The sequence below is a fragment of the Callorhinus ursinus genome, unplaced genomic scaffold (assembly GCF_003265705.2).
Source record: "Callorhinus ursinus isolate GAN/ISIS: 27379988/994484 unplaced genomic scaffold, GSC_fseal_2.0 scaffold51, whole genome shotgun sequence".
Lineage (NCBI taxonomy): Eukaryota > Metazoa > Chordata > Mammalia > Carnivora > Otariidae > Callorhinus > Callorhinus ursinus.
The window spans coordinates 9,316,419-9,330,032 of NW_027397113.1; the positions used below are offsets into that span (position 1 = coordinate 9,316,419).

Sequence of the window (13,614 nt, forward strand, 5' to 3'; positions counted from 1 at the left end):
GCTTCAACTACAACTTTCCTACCACTGCAACTGACCCTTGAACGACTCAGGTTGGAAGAGTGTGGGTCCGCTTACATGTGGGCTTTTTTCAATAAACGCAGTACGTACCGTGTATTTTCTGCTCTGACATGTTCTTGTCCGGAGGTGACTTGATTGTCGGAATATGATAGACAGGACATACACAAGATCTGGATCACCTGTTGATGTTATTGGTGAGGCTTCTGGTCAACAGGCTGGGATATGAGTAGTTAAATTTGGGGCAAGTCAGAAGTTCTACACAGATTTGCAACGCTGGGGGTTGGTACCCTACCCTCTGCGTTGTTTGAGGCCAGTGGTACTGCGTTCACTACTCCATCAACGCCGTGACTGTTTCTACCAGCACTTCTGCTCCTGCATTGCTTTACCCTGTTGGCGACTTCTGTCCTCTGCCATCTGCTCTCCCCAGAGTATCCTTCCCCACATTCGGGCTCCCTCCAGGAAGCCTCTGCTGCCCAGCCCTGGCCCCATGGGTGAGTGACCTCGCTTGGCCATGCTTCCTGGCTCTGGCACAGCTCTGTGATCTTGGAAGTGTTCATGCATTTGTGTCTCTCAGCTAGATTTTCATTTCGAGGGTGAGGCCATGTACTCAGTGCTGTCGTTCCCCTTTTTACCTTATGTCACGTGGTTGCTAAGGGGCAGACTGAGAGACTCAACTGTGGGGCTCAGTGTGGAGCCTGGTCTCTGACTCTCCTCGGAACACAAAAGCAGAGGGGGATGACAGACTTGGTTATTTCGGCCAAAATGGAATGGAGAGCCACCATCCCTGCCACATCTGTCGCACTGGGCTCAGCTGCCGTGTAGGCGAACCTTTTGGCCATAGGTCTCAGCTGGTAGATTGGAGTTTGGTGGATTCTCAGAGGGCTTACCTTTTCTGGACCCGTATTGTCAGGCTCCTGAGTTTGTATTTAGGGTTCAGGAGCGGTTGGTTCTAGGGTATTTGAAGGGAAATCGTTTGGTGGTATCATCAGTACTTCTTGCAACCTATGTGAACTTGAGCCCTTTGACAGTTCACGCGTGGGCTTGTGTCTGGGGCCAAGTGTCCAAACTCCTTGTCCCTTCCACTGTTGAAGGTTGCTTGGCCTTGGAGCACTGACCAGGACGGCCACCTGGGGGCACTGTGGTTCCGTTGGTCTCTCCAGGAGCCTGGGCTCCAGGATGGCTGGGTACCAGTGGACTGGAGGCAGATGCTGTTATACCCATCCTACAGACGGGAAGCAAGCTGAGTGCTGGAGCTGGGACTTAAAACCATCAGGCTTCAGAGACCAAGCTGACGACCCCGTCCTCTGTGAAGACAACGGGCAGCTGACCACCCGCCCCACAGTTTTCTGGAGTGTAGAGCTGTGGCTAAGTGTGGGCTCCGGAGTCAGAAGCCGAGTTTGGAGCCCAAGTCACTAGCTCTCTATGACCGTGTCAGTGTCTCGGTTTCCGCATCCGAAACCCTGACCAGCTAGTGCCTGCTTCATAGGGTTGCTAGGGGTTAAGTGAGCGAACACATGTGGAGAGCACACAGTGTTGGCTGCGGTCTTCCCTGCTTCTGTCGGCACTGGCATCCAGTGACACTCTAGGGGGCACGGTGGCCCCTGGCACTCGACACCTGCTTGTGTTACAAAGACGAAGGCTCTGGAACCTGGGCCAGTGAGGGAGGTGGCAGGGGACGGATGGCCAGGACCACGGGATGGGTTCTGAGCGGTGCAGATGTGCAGGAGGGGGCGTGCCGCTATTCAGCACATCAGGTAGGTCTGGGGAGAGGTGACGATTCACCAGGTGGAGCAAGTGCAGAGGATCAGAGGAGGGGTGGCTGGGGAAGCAGGGGATGCTGCAGCGCCCCTGCCTGGCTGCAGGAGGAGAGCCGGGCAGGGAGAATGGACCGTGTGGATGGTGGGGGGCAAGAAGATTGGAGAACTGCCCAGCAGATTGTATTTAGGGGAAGAGGTTGCCAGTCTCAACCAGCAGTGTAAAGTCGAAGATCTCACCTGAAGCTTTTCAGCAGCAGGAACAGGTCTTTAATATTTTTTAAATTTTTTTTTTAAGATTTTATTTATTCATTTGACAGACAGCGAGAGAGGGAACACAAGCAGGGGGAGTGGGAGAGGGAGAAACAGGCCCCCCGCCAAGCAGGGAGCCCGACGCGGGGCTCGATCCTAGGACCCTGAGATCATGACCCGAGCTGAAGGCAGACGCTTAATGACTGAGCCACCCAGGTGCCCCAACATTTTTTAAATTTCTTATTGTGAAACATAGGTTCAAACGTGTCTCAAACATACCTTTGAAGGTATCCAGCACCTAGCTTAAGAAGGACAGTATGGGGGGCCCTCTGTGTTCTTCCATGAGTGCAGAGGAAGCCACTACCCTGAGATTGGGGTGGATCAGTCCTTTGCTTCTCTTTTGAATATTACCACTGTGTTATGTGTGTGTGTATGGGGGGGTGTGGTTGCTAATTTTTGAACTTTATATACATGAAATCATTCAGTTTGCTTTGACTTCATTTGCTCAGTATTGTTCTTGAGATGTACCTGTGTTGACCCATGTGGTTATGGTTCATTCACTGTTGTGCAAACAAAGGCAATGGGCACGGAACTCCCACCAGGCTGCTGAAACACTGCCCCTCAGAGATGGGAGCCATCCCACCCATGCAGGTCCCGTGTGGCCTCATTGCAGGGCAGTGCGCTCTGGAATGCCTGCCATGGGATGCCCCATGAGGTGCCCACCATGGCGCTGTGGTGCATTGAGCTGCATGATCATGAGGCACAGCTCCGCCATGGTCAACCAGGGGAAGGGATACAGTAAGTATCATGTGGCTGAACCTTGGTTCCAGCCCTAATCTGCCAGATCGTTCTTTTGGGGAGGCTGCACCAACTCTGCCCCTTGATACAGTCCTGGATCTACTGTCCAAACTCTGCTCTCGCAGGTGTTTGACATAGCTAGCCAGCGGCAGGATTTACTGCATTGCATTCTTGCTTGGAGAAGCACCAGCCCCTTCTGACCTAATTAGGGGGCTGGGGCCCAAGCTTTGCAATTGATCAGTGCCTTAGGCACTTGGCAATGGCCAGACTCCGTGGAGCCTTGTATGAGGCCAAGTCCCTGTTTCAGGAGGCCAGCCTGCAAGTGATAAACCCAAACAGGTTAACCCTTCCCTCTCGTTCATTGTGGGATTCCATCATTGGAGTACACCACAATGCATTGATAACGTCCTGTTAATAAGACACACGGATTATTTCTAATTTTTCTATTATAAACAATATCTCTGTGAAAATTCTGGAGCAAGGGTTTTTCCCAGGATATTAACTTAGGAGGGGATTTATTATATAGATAATACTATAGGAAACGACAAGTTCTTTATCAACATGGTTGTATCAGTTTGCACTGTGATTTACCACGTGGATGAGCATTCTGTCTTCATACCCTTCACCAACCCTTAGTTTTTGCTCATTTTAAATTTTTTTGCTAGTCTGGTGGGTATATAATGCTACCTTGAAGTTTAATTTTCACATCCATGATTACTAATGAAGTGGATCATCTTCATCCACATCAAGGCCATTTATCTTTTACAAATTGCCTGTTTAGCTATTTGGCTTGTCTTATTCTTACTGATTTGTAGTTTTATTCATTCAGATATATACAGACACACTTTTTTTTTTTATACTAATCCTTTGTCTAGGTGTTGCAACTGTCTTCCCAGTGTGTGCCCTACCTTTTCACTCTATAGTGTCTTGTGATTTTGGTTTGGAAAGTGCTCATTTTATTGTGACCATGAGAATTCTCTGAAACTGGCCGAAATCATATTTTTTTCAGACAGGATTTGCATTTGCTCCTTTCCAAAGCCCAGGGATCACTTTAAACTCAGGTGTGGAGCTTTTTCCGATTGAAACTTTGAGCATTCCCACCTCTGCCCCAGCCTAAGAATTTGGACTGCACACACCAGAGGAGAGGGAATTGTAATTCTCAGGGGAGTACTTTTTTTTTTTTTCAATGTATCCAGCACGGCAAGACCCCTTGCTGCCCCTCTCTGTACAGTGGGCCTGTTTTTCCTTCACTCTCATCCTGAGGATGAGGCCCTCTGAAGCCCCCGTTTCCATTGGGGGCCCGGATCTCGACTCCCCACCTTTGGCAGGCTCTGAGCTTGACCTGTAGTCCCCTGTCCTCATTAAAGCGGAACGTCAAGGTCACCAGGGTCCCACAGAAGCCCCAGAATAGAAGCTGGTTTTACTTCTCAGATTTTTTGCTTTTATTTTTGCCTTATGTGCATTTTTTTTAACCCCTCTCGTTTGCTCGGCAAGGATTTAAACATGTTTTTCAAGTGTGTATATCATCTGGCACTTTTTTACTTCCGAAGGTTAATCTGGGCATGTGGTCTTCCTACTGTTGGGACAGAAGTGGCACTGTTCTAGGAAATGCCCTTACAGAGATGCCCGGGCACGTGGCCACACCTTAGGGAGGCAAATTTTACTGGAGCTGAAGTAACAGACTGTGAAGTATTCTCCCCCTTCCTTGCAGGCAAACCACATGCACTTGATCTCAGTCGTAGCAGAAGTTGAGGGAGCCCAGGGCTCGGTGGAGAGGTAGGGGAGTCCTTCGGGCCTGACCTTGCTGCAGCCACAGCCCTTACCCGCCCCCCCCCCCCACCCCAGAAGGGCAGGAAGAGAGCAAACCTGAGAGGCCCCTGAGCAGCTCTGCTTCCTGCTACAGGTCAACACCAGTGGCTTGTTATCACCCCCATCGGGCCTGACCCAACTGTTGTCAAGGCTCAGGTTCCTGCTTGCACTAGGAGGCTGCTTCGGTGGTGGGGGGAGTCTTATGTTGGGCAAAATTTGGACTAGATTTTGAGATCTCAACAGAACCCTTGGACACAGAAGTATTGACAAAATCTGTGTACAAGGACTGATTGCCAGAGGTATCCAAATTCTTGTACCTGTGTACCCTTGACAGGAGAGAAACACCTGAATTGCCACATATCACAAAAAAGCCAATGGATACTTTCATGATCACACAGGGTAATGCGGTGTTTGCCATATTCACAGAGAAAAATGTGAGGGGAAAATTAGAGTTACATAATCCTCTGGAACAACAAGATGGAACTGCTCCACAGAGGAAGAGGTCAGAGGCAGACTCCGTGGAAATCTGTAAGATGAAGATGCTGCCCCCCCGACTTGCGAGAGCTCTCTGAGGACAGGGAGAGAAGTTCAGGGGAGCAGATGAGAGACACAAAGCGGCGGCTTTTAAGACACAAGGGGCTCTAACGATGCTTGTCTTCTAATTAAAGAGGTACATTTAAAACCTTTTTTTGAGAAAGTGTATTTTTTAAGATTTTAAGTAATCACTACACCCAAAGTGGGGCTCGAACTCACACTCCTGAGATCGAGTCACATGCCCCACCGACTGAGCCAGCCAGGCACCCCCAAAGAGGTACAGTTTAGATCAGCAATGCTGTTTGGCTGAGGATGCTCGGGTGGCAAAGCTTTAGCACGATGCTGATCTGTGGTGGCAAGGTTGGGGGGGGCACCGGCACCCCCATCTTCCCACAGAGCCTGACAGGGCTGCCCAGTCAAAAGCTGTGCCCCTTCCATCTAAGAACTTCTTCTGAGAAAATAATGTACAAAGAATTACATGCTTAAGTGAGGATAACCAGTGTTCAGCATTAGTAATAGATTTGGTTTCCATCAAAAGGAGATAAAATATCTCACAGCTTAACCGCAACATCGAAGACAAGGTATCTGTTAAAAGTGATAGGAAATAATACAAGATGTCTACCTCTCTGGTAAAAAATACCCCGGAGAGATAAGTCCGTTATGTAATGTGATTCCATTTGGTATCTACAGAATCATGCTTTTACACACAGCGTCGGTGGGATTCACAGAACCACCCTTCCATGGAGTTTGAAATGCTTACACGAGCTTTGATGCTGAAGGCAGTGGTGAGAAGAGGAAGCGTGAGAGGTGGGGGGCGGGTAGAACCACCAGCTCCCTGACCCTTGAGAGCAAGTCAGCCTGGCTCCTCCAGCCAACACCGAGCTGAGAATCCTCGTGCTTTTGCACCAGCCCTGAGGAGTACATTCTCTTGCCCCCTGCACAGGCCAGGAAGGTGGACAGGACTGGCCATCCCCAGTCACAGATGGGAAGATGGGCCCAGATAAGGGAAGCTACACAGCTCATTTCTGTAGCAAGTGTCTGGATCTTCTGGCCAGAGTGTTCTGTTCTGCCACCTCCAGCTGCAAAAGCCTGAGGGGTGGCGTTTCCCCCCACCCCTCCTCATCTGGGCTATAAACTGGCCTTCATATTAAAAAAAAAAAAAAGTAAGCGTTAATTAAGTTTGGGGCAGGAGAAAACATTTCTAATAAATAACAGTCAACATTTACTGAGTGCTAGGTACCATTCTAAGGATTCTTTTTTTTTTTTTTTTTAAGATTTATTTGGCAGAGAGAGACGCAGCGAGAGAGGAAACACAAGCAGGGGGAATGGGAGAGGGAGAAACAAGCTTCCCGCCGAGCAGGGAGCCTGATGCGGGGCTCGATCCCAGGCCCCTGGGATCATGACCTGAGCCACGCAGGCACCCCAGGATCCTTATTTGTTAATTTTCTCTAACACCCCTGTGGGGATGGGTATTCTCCCCATTTTACAGATGAGGAAACAGGCCTATAGGGAAGTTGAGTAACTCAACATTACACAGCTAGTAAGAGCCAGAACCAGGATTGTAATGAAGCAGCCTGGCTTGCGACTCTCAGGGGATGACCGGTATCCTAAAGATGGAAAAGAGGTAGTAGGCCAGAGTGCAGGAGTCCCTGCACAGCGTCAAGGCCACTGGCCTGACTTGAGCACCTCTGCTTCCTCTCGCAGCTCATGCCTACCAAAAAGTCAAAGGCCAGATTTTGACCCCCCTACCAGATTATTCTATCTCTTCACCAGAGGCTGAACCCTACTCCCACCCCTCACCCCTTCCAACTGCCAGATCTACATGTCCGTCTGGAAAGGTCTTTGCTGCCAAGTCCGAGGTGAAGGCCCAGGTCCTACATGGGCAAATGAAGGTCAGCAGCCCCACCAGCACCGGTACCGACCTATCTGGTGGCCGCACCCACCGTGGCAGCCAGCATCAGGGCTGACGGGCTGCTCTGCCAACCGGGGTGGGGCCTAGTCCTGGGGGGCAAAGGGGGAAGTGGCGCTGAAAGCAGTAGCCCAGCATCCTTTGGTGGGAAGCTGGGAGGCTCAGAGCAAGACTGAAGAGCTCTTTCGGCCCCAGGAAATCTGGGCTCCCCTGAGCCACGAGGGCAGCTGAGCAGCGCGCCTGGAGGCCGCCCAGTCAGAAGGCCCGGGGCCGGGGCCCCACCCTCCCGGTTCCCCCTTCCTCACTGGTGCTGTTCTGACTCCGCCAGGGTTTTACGGGACTCTGCCTTCACGTGTCTGGTTTTCTCTGGAATGCCAGCTCTCCTTGCTGAGAGGCAAAGTGTCCCAAGTTCAGTCTTGGGAGACCCCCGACTCTACCTGGGGTGCGGCACATACTACCCGTAGAAGAGGCCACGTTTTTTAAAGGAAGGACGAGGCTAAGGAACACCTTTCTAAGACGAAATCATTCTAGTCGCCCAAACAGCTTTCCACCCGTGCTCGGTAGGCCTGAGACGGCGGTTTATTGAGCCCCTTCACCCTCCATTGCCTTCCTGGAGCTCCTGTGCTGGGCTCGGCTCAGGCGCATGAAAACACCGACCCCCAAGACCAGGGCAACAGCCACCAGCAGAAGGACCACCCAGAGGAGAGGCCCCGGGGTGGCGTTCCTGGGGATGCCTGCCAGAGAGAAGGGGTTTGAAGGCTTGCAGGGCTGAACGCAGCCCCTCCAAACAGTCTCCATCCCCTGGACCTTTGTGATCATGCCCGGCAGAGCTGCCTGTCCACACAGAGGGTGGACTGCATCTCTTTGCTTAGTTCCCCGCTGACTGCTGTTACACCATCTCCCGCCTGCACTATGGCCGAGCGTCCCCTGGCAACACACGGGGGCCAAGGCCTGAGGGCTGGTCCACAGCCCTGGCACCTGTGGGCCCCGGCGGAGGCTCCTGCCTGGAAGAATCCTCAAAGCCCACTGGCCCTGGAGAGCTCACGAGGTTCTGGGGCCTGGCAGCTTTTCTGTGGGGAGCGTAGGATCGTCGCTGTCCTGTGCAGGAGAGGAGTGGCGTCTAGCCTGCTCTCCAGCCCCTGGTTGCCCAGAAGCCAGGAACAGGCCTGCGGACATAAGAATGAAGCCTCTCCCGGCCCCCCCCGGCCGCCCCCCCCCCCCCCCCGCCCTGTGCCCATGGTCCTAGCCCAGACTCACTTGCAGGCCCAGAGCTGCAAACAGTGCAGCACGTCTCCAGCTCCGAAGGGGAGCAGGCAGAGACGCTGCAGAAGAAGTAAACCTGGTGGGAAGAGAGAAGGCCAGGGCGTGGGGCCGGCTCAGACCCACAGTAGGAAGCACCAGGGCAGGGACCCAGGGTCCAGGACCCAGGCCAAGTCCACATTGCTGCCAGGCAGGCAGGCAGATGGAGGTCTGGCCAGGTGCACCAGGACCAAGACTGCAGCCCCTCCTGAGGGTCACAGCCGCAGGTGTGCCTTCCTCTTTCCTTGTGGCTCAAGTATGCAGGGGATTTTCTTGCAGGCAGGCAACACTGCACATTACCAAGCCCCAGCCCTTGGCTGTTCCACCAATGCTCACCTGACTGCAGAGCCCCCCCTTCCCTGGGGAGTGCTGGCTTCTGAGGAGGGGGCACTTCACCCGGTGGCAGGGGCAGATGCCCCAGTGATGGAGGGGCAAAGTGGGGGACAGGGTATCCTTGCTTCCAGAAACAAGGCCAGGGACAGCTCCCAGAACGAGTAGAAGCAGGAGACGTGGATGGAGCTGAACCAGCCCCTGGAGGCCCAACAAATGGATGCATCTTCATCCAGCAGGTGAAGGTCTCTTGCCTCCAGGAGAAGCACACGGTAGAGACAGAATTAAGCCACCTTAACAGGGCTAACCAGTGAAGTCTGTCCACATCTGGTGCACTAACATGCAGCTCCTTACATACACAGAGGTCTGTGTGTAGCAATGTGAGATAGGTACTGCTCAGAACAAGCTATAGGGTAGCTTGTGGCCTGTGGGGGCAATTTGTGTATTCTGTAGAAAGCCTAAATATAGGGGTACCTGGGTGGCTCAGTTGGTTAAGTGACTGCCTTCAGCTCAGGTCATGATCCCAGAGTCCCAGGATCGAGTGCTGCATCAGTTTCCCTGCTCGGCAGAGATTCTGCTTCTCCCTCTGACCCTCTTCCCTCTCATGCTCTCTCTCTCAAATAAATAAAATCTTAAAAAAAAAAAAAACCCCAAAACCCTAAATATATACCCAAAGTTTATCCATTTACCTACCAGAGAAGCTGCTCGGTTATAAGTATTCAAAGCAGATTTACGTTGAACACACTGTTTCTAGAGTCAGAAGCAAAGCCACTCTAGAACACTGTGACCAGGGTGCAGATATAGGGTTGGTGGCATCTACTTTCCTTCCTCCCTCTTGAAGCTTTGTGGTCGCCTCTGGGCTGACCACCCTCCACAAAGCCCTGTCTGGGACCTCTGTCTGCTATAGCTCGCAGGGTGCTGGAGCTTATACTGAACAGAGGGGGAACAGGCATGAAGAGGCATGCGGAGCTTCTTACCCATCCCCGGAGGGGCCTCTGGGAGCCAGGGTCCAGGAGGGCGAAGGTGGCAACGGTGAAGTGCTGGTAGTGGGATGGGAAGGACAGTTCTGCCTCGTCCAAGGCTACCAGTCGGGTCCTGTAGCTGTCACCGTCAAAAGAACACCTGGGAAGGAAGGAAGGAGGCCGCAGAGGGATAGGGGCGGCAGGTGGGGGGAGCCGCTGGGGCAGCTGGAGCCCTGACTGCCACTCACCTGTCAGACAGGAGGAGCCACTGAGGCTGCTGGAAGGGGTTGGCACCGGAGTCGCCCAGCACCGGTGCAGCAGCAGGACCAGACTGGGGTCTGTCCTCTGCAGGAGCCGGACCTCCACCGGGACAGGCTGGCGCAGCAGCCTCACGAGGGGGTAGTCCCCCTCCTCGTAGTAGGAGCGGAAACTCTCATCTGTGGGGCGAGGGGCTCATGAGCCTCGGTGGGCTGTGTGGGGGGGTGTGAGGGGATGTGGGGCAGGAAGAGAAGGCCCAGGGACCCCATACCCTTGGCGATCCGAAGCTGGAGCTGCAGGGGGCCGGACTGGGTCACAGGGGCTGGCGAGGGTGGCAGGAAGATGGACGCCCGGAGCGGCAGGAAGTCACTGGCGTTAAAGACGCAGCGCACGTGAAGCCTGAGGTCAGGTGCAAGAGCATGCAGGGGAGAGGACACAGTGTCATGGAGGCCAGCTCGCTTAGCAAACCAGACACCAGCTACGCGGATGCAGCAAGCAGGGCACGGTCTAGCACGGCAGCCGGATGCCACCGAGCACGCACCAGGGGGACCTGAGCCCTGCCTGCCTCATCTGCCCAGGACAGCTCAAGCTGGTCTCAGACAGCCTCTCAGTGTTGTCATGGTCCTCGCAGTGGTAGACGGTGGGCCACTGGGACTGGGGTCTCTTGCTAGTCTAAGTGACACCACACACTCAGTGGGGGCCCATGCCCGGCCCCCCGTGTTCTGCAAGGGAAGCTGACCCCATCCTACCCCATCCACCTTTACCTCCATAAAGAGGTACCTCCCTTTACCTCGGAGAGGGAGCATTCCCACCTGGGCAGGGCACCCCTGGGGAAGACGTCCTGCAGCTGGAGACTGGGCCTGGCACAAACTAGGTGCTCACAGGCATTGGGGATTCCAGCCTGAGAGGAAGGCCTTGTCTGAGGAGCCGCCCGCTTACTCCTGTGGGCTCTAGCTGTTTCCCCTCACGGCTCCCTTCCTCTGGGAGTCCCTGGAGCCCTGAATTCTGGCTAGCTCCCCCAGCTCCTAAATCCCAGGGTCTAAAGCATAGCGGACCTATCCCTCCACCCTCTGGCCTGTAGGTACTTAGAATTTTTAAAGCAAAAGACATTTGGACCCGCACACAAGCAGCCCACCCCAGCCCTTGTGGCAGGTAAGGTGGGGAGAAAGACCCCTGGGCATCCACTTGGGGCCAAGCATGGAATTTTGTACCCAAACGTATTAGCTCTGACAGGGCGCCCAGGCAGAGGCTGGTGCTGGGGCCCCTGCACTTCAAAGGCAGTAGGTATGACAAGCACAGCTGCCCTTGGGGCACCCCCACTGGTGTCCTAGGCACCTAGGGTGGTTCTGCCACCGGAGTCCGCGGTCCCAGGGGCGCCCTTCAACCAGAGACCCCCTGTGAGCTCCCGCCCCCACATATCTCCTGCCTCATCTGTGGCTTCGTGACCTCTGAAAGGAAGAGGCAGCAACAACTACACTCCCGGCCTCCGCTTTTTCCAGGGGCTTCGATGCGGGTGCTGGGGGCTTAGTTTCCGAGTTTAGTTCTTGGAAAGGATGAAGGCCAGCGCTCCCGAGGACCCCGGCCCGCCCGTGTACCCTAGTGGTTCTGTCTGGTGCCGGCAGACCCCACTTAAGGCTCCCATCAGCTCTGAGGGCCGTCCTCCCTGCCTGGTAGGGGAGGTTGGGAAGAGCCCAGAGGCTCTCCTGAGATCACGCAGCAGGGAACAGAGTTCGGACATGAACCCAGATGGCTCCAAAGCCCGTCCTAAGCTCACCTGTGCCCCCTTCACACCCAAGCCCATAGCCCAGCCTGCTCCAGAAAGGCTCCCCCTCACCGGAAGGTGCCGTCCCGCGTGATGGAGCCCTGTGGCCCCGTCTGGGCCTTGATGTCAGACACCAGCTGATTCTCATAGATGAGCTGGTTGCCAGCCACCTGTGGGGTGACAGCTGGGTAAGCCCTCCCAGGGGGTGGTCCTGGGCACCCGCCCGTGGCCGCACTCCTACCTGGACCGTGGTCCCACAGTGGGAGAAAGGGAAGCGAAAGACCACAAAGGACCCGGTCTCCTGGGCCGGGGAGCAGCTGGTGGGGGCATAGGCCATGTGGATGCTGGCCAGTGTGATCCCATGTGCCAAGGCTGTTTCTCGGGACACCACCAGGACAAAGTGGCCATTTCTGAAGCACTGGACAGTTGCTGGGACAAAGGTGGATCAAAGAGACCAGTCAGGCCCCTGAGGTTACTGTCCGTGCAGCATGGACATGGGGGGGTGGTGGCCTGGGTGACAGTATTTAAATGTGTTGCCCTGGGACTCGGGAGACCTGGATTCTCTTACTCTTTGTGCCAGTGTTAGCTCGAGTAACGCTTCGAAGGGCCCAGATTTTCTCCTGCATGACAACAAAAGGAACTACAGAAGTAGAAGCACCATTGAATTTATTTCTCAGCTGGGCTGTCCCAGGGGTGCTGGGCTGGCTCAGTTAGAAGAACATGGGACTCTTGATCTTGGGGTTGTAAGTTCGAGTCCTGCATTGGGTGGAGAGATTACTAAAAAAAAGTGAACTTAAAATAAACCGGATGTTCTAGACCGAAAGGTAGGGGTACATGTAAAGATAGATCTATTATGGGGCACCTGGGTGGCTCAGTCGGTTAAACGTCTGCCTTTGGCTCAGGTCATAATCCCAGGGTCTGGGACCCAGCTCTGCACCTCAGGCTCCCTGCTCAGCGGGGAACCCGCTTCTCTCTCTGCCCCTTCCCCCCTGCTCATGCTCTCTCTCTCTCTCTCTCTCTCTCTCTCTCTCTCTCTCTCAAAATCTTAAAAACAACTATTACTAGTTCCCTGGGACGATGGTTATCAGCAAGCTGGGCTGTACGGGCACCCCATCTAAAGGTCCCTTCTGCAGGCATTCTGGGGCTCAGGCTCTCCTAGGAACAGGGTGGGACGCGCCTGCAGCGCTGGGGGGGGGGCAGGGGGGAGGAAGCCCTCCTAGTGTTTCAGGATTCAGGTGTGGAAAGCTCTACCTGTGTTGCCGTAGTAACAGGGAACCTCTCTGCCGTTGTCATAGCAGCAGCCGGCCGCAGACAGGCTTCCTCTGAACTTCTCACTCCACAGGGGTGGGTCTGGAGGACACCCGGCATCGCCCTGGAGTCAGACGCACACCTGGGGATGGGACAGAGTGGTGAGAACGAGAGAAGGGGCCATGCCGGGCAGCAGGCTTCCAGGGCAACGGGGGGAGTTGGCTTCCTGGGCCCAGGCAAGGGCCATCGGGCCGTCCAGAGTCCTGCATACCTGGGTAAGGTGGCTCGTCAACCCCCCGTGTTCTACATACCTGGGTAAGGTGGCTCGTCAACCCCCCGTGTTCCAGGGTGCCTCACTGGGGTTGAGCCTGGGTGGGATGGGTGGTGGGTCCAGGTCCGAGGGACGGCGAAGCAGGGGTTGCACGGACAAAGCTGTGCTCTGGGATGGGGCGGAGGGGCCGGGCCTGAGGCGTGGGAAGGGAGAAGCCCATGGGTGGGTCCGGATGGGAGGCCGGAGTCCAGGCGTGGCCAGGTTTAGGACAAATCAGAGTGACATCTCGGGTTGCATCAACTCGACCATCGGGCAGCACGGCTTCAGTGAACACCGTCAGGTGGGAGCGCCCGTCCTGCAGGTGAGAGGGGGATGGGGCTGAGGGGGGGCAGCGAGAGAGGGGGATGGGG

The 13,614-nt window shown here is 54.7% G+C and overlaps 1 protein-coding gene across 1 annotated transcript in view; it reads right to left on the minus strand.

Annotated features, from left to right (window-relative positions):
- Nucleotides 1-6,416: 6,416 nt before the first annotated feature.
- ZP1 (zona pellucida glycoprotein 1) overlaps nucleotides 6,417-13,614 on the minus strand; it is a 9,803-nt gene continuing 2,605 nt past the window's right edge. Inside the window, 13 exon segments of the mRNA XM_025878351.2 lie at nucleotides 6,417-7,808; nucleotides 8,053-8,172; nucleotides 8,332-8,413; nucleotides 9,681-9,825; nucleotides 9,914-9,959; nucleotides 9,962-10,102; nucleotides 10,195-10,322; nucleotides 11,758-11,855; nucleotides 11,927-12,114; nucleotides 12,937-12,996; nucleotides 12,999-13,031; nucleotides 13,034-13,075; nucleotides 13,205-13,559. Coding sequence (XP_025734136.1) covers nucleotides 7,654-7,808; nucleotides 8,053-8,172; nucleotides 8,332-8,413; nucleotides 9,681-9,825; nucleotides 9,914-9,959; nucleotides 9,962-10,102; nucleotides 10,195-10,322; nucleotides 11,758-11,855; nucleotides 11,927-12,114; nucleotides 12,937-12,996; nucleotides 12,999-13,031; nucleotides 13,034-13,075; nucleotides 13,205-13,559 — 1,593 coding nt within the window. The 3' untranslated portion in view covers nucleotides 6,417-7,653.